Source organism: Triticum dicoccoides, chromosome 6B (assembly GCF_002162155.2).
Source record: "Triticum dicoccoides isolate Atlit2015 ecotype Zavitan chromosome 6B, WEW_v2.0, whole genome shotgun sequence".
NCBI lineage: Eukaryota > Viridiplantae > Streptophyta > Magnoliopsida > Poales > Poaceae > Triticum > Triticum dicoccoides.
In genome coordinates this window covers 602,612,171-602,615,058 of record NC_041391.1, presented here as the reverse complement: position 1 = coordinate 602,615,058, position 2,888 = coordinate 602,612,171, and the positions used below count along the sequence as shown (strand labels likewise).

The following is a 2,888-nucleotide window of genomic DNA, read 5'->3' as shown; positions in this document are numbered from 1 at the left end:
AAGAGTATCTACTCAAACACGTTTATATCGTCGGTAACTGCGGTATTTAATTCGGTAACCAAGTCCTTGCAAGTGACCAACATATCTAGCCGGCCGGTTGATATCACGTGCGTGAGTGCTGTTGGAATAGCCGGCCGGTTGATATCACGTGTATAAATAGGCACGAGAGCCTGGGCTTTTGCTCCAACTCACCGATAGATTGCCCGCTATCATTCCAAGCACGCATTCCAGCTAGATATAGGCAGGCTGCAGGCAGTTCTGTAAGAAAAAGATATAGCTGCAGGCGCCATGATGGGGATGAGAGTGGCCACTGTCAAGGCTCTGATGATACTGGTTGCAGTGTTTATTATCTGCGCCAGCGGCGGCCTGGTTCTGTCGCCGACGGCCGCGGAGGAGGTGCCCCTGGTGCCGGCGGTGTACGTGTTCGGCGACTCTACCATGGACGTGGGCAACAACATGTACCTGGGGAACTTTCCGCTGCCGTATCCCCCGTTTCCCTACGGCATCGATTTCACGGGTCCCGGACCCAACGGAAGGTTCAGCAATGGATACAACATGGCCGACTCCATATGTACGTACGCGCAGGCACTTTAATTTTCATCGTGTCTTTTGCTTTTCTTCTCTTTTTCCGAAAGGTCATCGTGGCTTTTCACCCATGTGAATGTGAAACTAACAGAAATAAGCAAATTGAAATGCAGCGAAGCTGTTGGGTTTCGATATGAGCCCGCCGCCTTTCCTGTCATTGACGCCGGAGACAAGTGGTGAGATCCTGAAAGGCTTGGGCGGGGTCAACTACGCTTCCGGTGGATCCGGCATTCTCGACACCACCGTCAGTACTGCTGCCTTGAAATTTTGCACATTTTTTGTTTGTTCCAAAGACCTCTTTTGCATTTTTTTTTGCGGGAATACATATTAGTTTTATATATGTTCACATATTTTTTCAATGGAAGGAGCATAGCTCCCAACTTTCACAAAACACATGCTACAGTCAAGTACCAGCCATAAAGACATAAACTAGTATCGGGAAAAGGGCTATGTCCCCTTGCCTTAACCCTTTCTTAGGCCCTGTTTGAAATCTCTTCACTCCGCTCCATTCCGCGGAGCTCGGTTTGAGCTGCTCCGTAAAAAGCTGCAGTAGCCTGCTCCGCTCCGGGAGCTGAGTCACGGAAGCGGAGAGAAACCGAACATGCCCTTAGTCTTAAAGTAGGGAACGAGTTGGTCATAATTCCTACACACAAAAAAACGAGTTGGTCATAATGCCGATACTGTCTGAGTTACATATTTTTTCTAACAACAACATGTGAGCATTATTAGTTCACCATGTCTGAGTTACTTGTACTAATCCTGCTTCTTGTTTGCATCGACTGATTGATCAGCATAATGCCTCCCTCCCATTGAGCAAGCAGGTGGAGTACTTTGCGGCCACCAAGGCAAACATGACAGAGGAAAGCGGCGGTAATAGCACCGACATCGATGCGCTGCTGTCCAAGTCGCTCTTCCTCATTAGCGACGGCGGCAACGATATGCTTGTGTTCTACGTGAATAATCCGCTGGGCGATGCTCAGCCCTTCTACGACGACCTTGTGTCCAACTACACCAAGTATGTCAAGACGTTGTATGGGCTCGGGGCGCGGCGTTTTGGTGTCATCGACGTGCCGCCCATCGGCTGCGTGCCGGTGCTGCGGGCGAAACTCTTACCATGGGGCGAGAACAACTGCTTATTGCTCGCAAACCACCTCGCTGGGGGCTTCAACGAGAAGTTGAGCGGCGCCATGGCGGAGCTCGCCGCGTCGCTGCCCGGGATGAAGTACTCTGTGGGGAGCTCCTACAAGCTGGTGCTAAACTTCACGGGGCCGCCGGAGGCCGCCGGGTTCAATAATGTGAACAGCGCGTGCTGCGGCGGCGGGAATCTCGGAGGGCAGGCCATCTGCAGCTCCCCCAATACCACCTACTGCGACAACCGCGACGACCATCTGTTCTGGGACGGGTTGCACTGCACCCAGGCAGCCTCCAACAAGGGCGCCAAAGCCATCTATGACGCGCCGCTGGAGGAAGGATTCGCCGCACCCATCAATTTCAAGCAGCTGCTTCTTGGTGATCAACCCACAAGCGTCAGCCATTAATTTCCTTACGAGTGGGTGAGTGAGTGTCAAGCCTGCTGCTACTCTCTCTTAGCAGTTCCGTCATGTTCGTTTTATCCTTGTTCTGTGTCGATCGAGCACAGCAGATGTGTTGCATGTGCTCAGTAAGTAGTACTACTAGTTTGGACGTTTTGTATCGTGCAAAATAAGGAACCTGACACGTACTTTGTTTGCGTGGAGGTGCGTCGTATAAGTGGGCTGCATTGTTATAACGGGATTGCCAAATCTCAATCAAATGAGACTTAATAAAGTCTCAGACGATGTTATATTCATAAGATTTTACGTGAAGATTCATGCAAAAATTTTGCTTAATTTTCTTTCTTTCATTTATATGCTGTGTCATTTGACGGAGATTTTGTTAAGTCTCGGTCCACTGAGATCTACCCACATCCTTGTAACAAGCTATTCGTGGCATGGTAGGAACATATTATAGCATATGAATCGGTCATGTTTGATTTCTTGTTGAACATCCTTATACTGAATAAAGAGAAATTAAAGAACAGAAACAGGAAAGACACAAAGATAATAGTGTCGCAAAAATCTCATGTCTCCTCTCAGTGTTAAGGAAAAACTAGTGTCCATGGATCTCGTATGTGCTTTTTTTAAGACTACAATATCTCCCAAACGATAGATTTAAAGAAGGTAAACGCTTGTATCCGGCGCGTCGGCCGAACATTGCGCCGCCTCGCTCGCTTTTTGGCCTCGTGCACACGACCACGTCGCTCTTGGCCCCACGCACACTGCTTT

At 49.2% G+C, this 2,888-nt stretch overlaps 1 protein-coding gene across 1 annotated transcript; it reads left to right on the top strand.

The window, feature by feature from the left end:
- Positions 1–288: 288 nt before the first annotated feature.
- On the top strand, positions 289–2,123 carry LOC119322644 (GDSL esterase/lipase APG-like). Its single transcript, XM_037596134.1, has 3 exons — positions 289–571; positions 699–829; positions 1,377–2,123. The coding sequence occupies exons 1-3, from the start codon at positions 289–291 to the stop codon at positions 2,121–2,123; spliced, it is 1,161 nt and encodes a 386-aa protein (XP_037452031.1).
- The last annotated feature ends 765 nt before the right edge of the window (positions 2,124–2,888 follow it).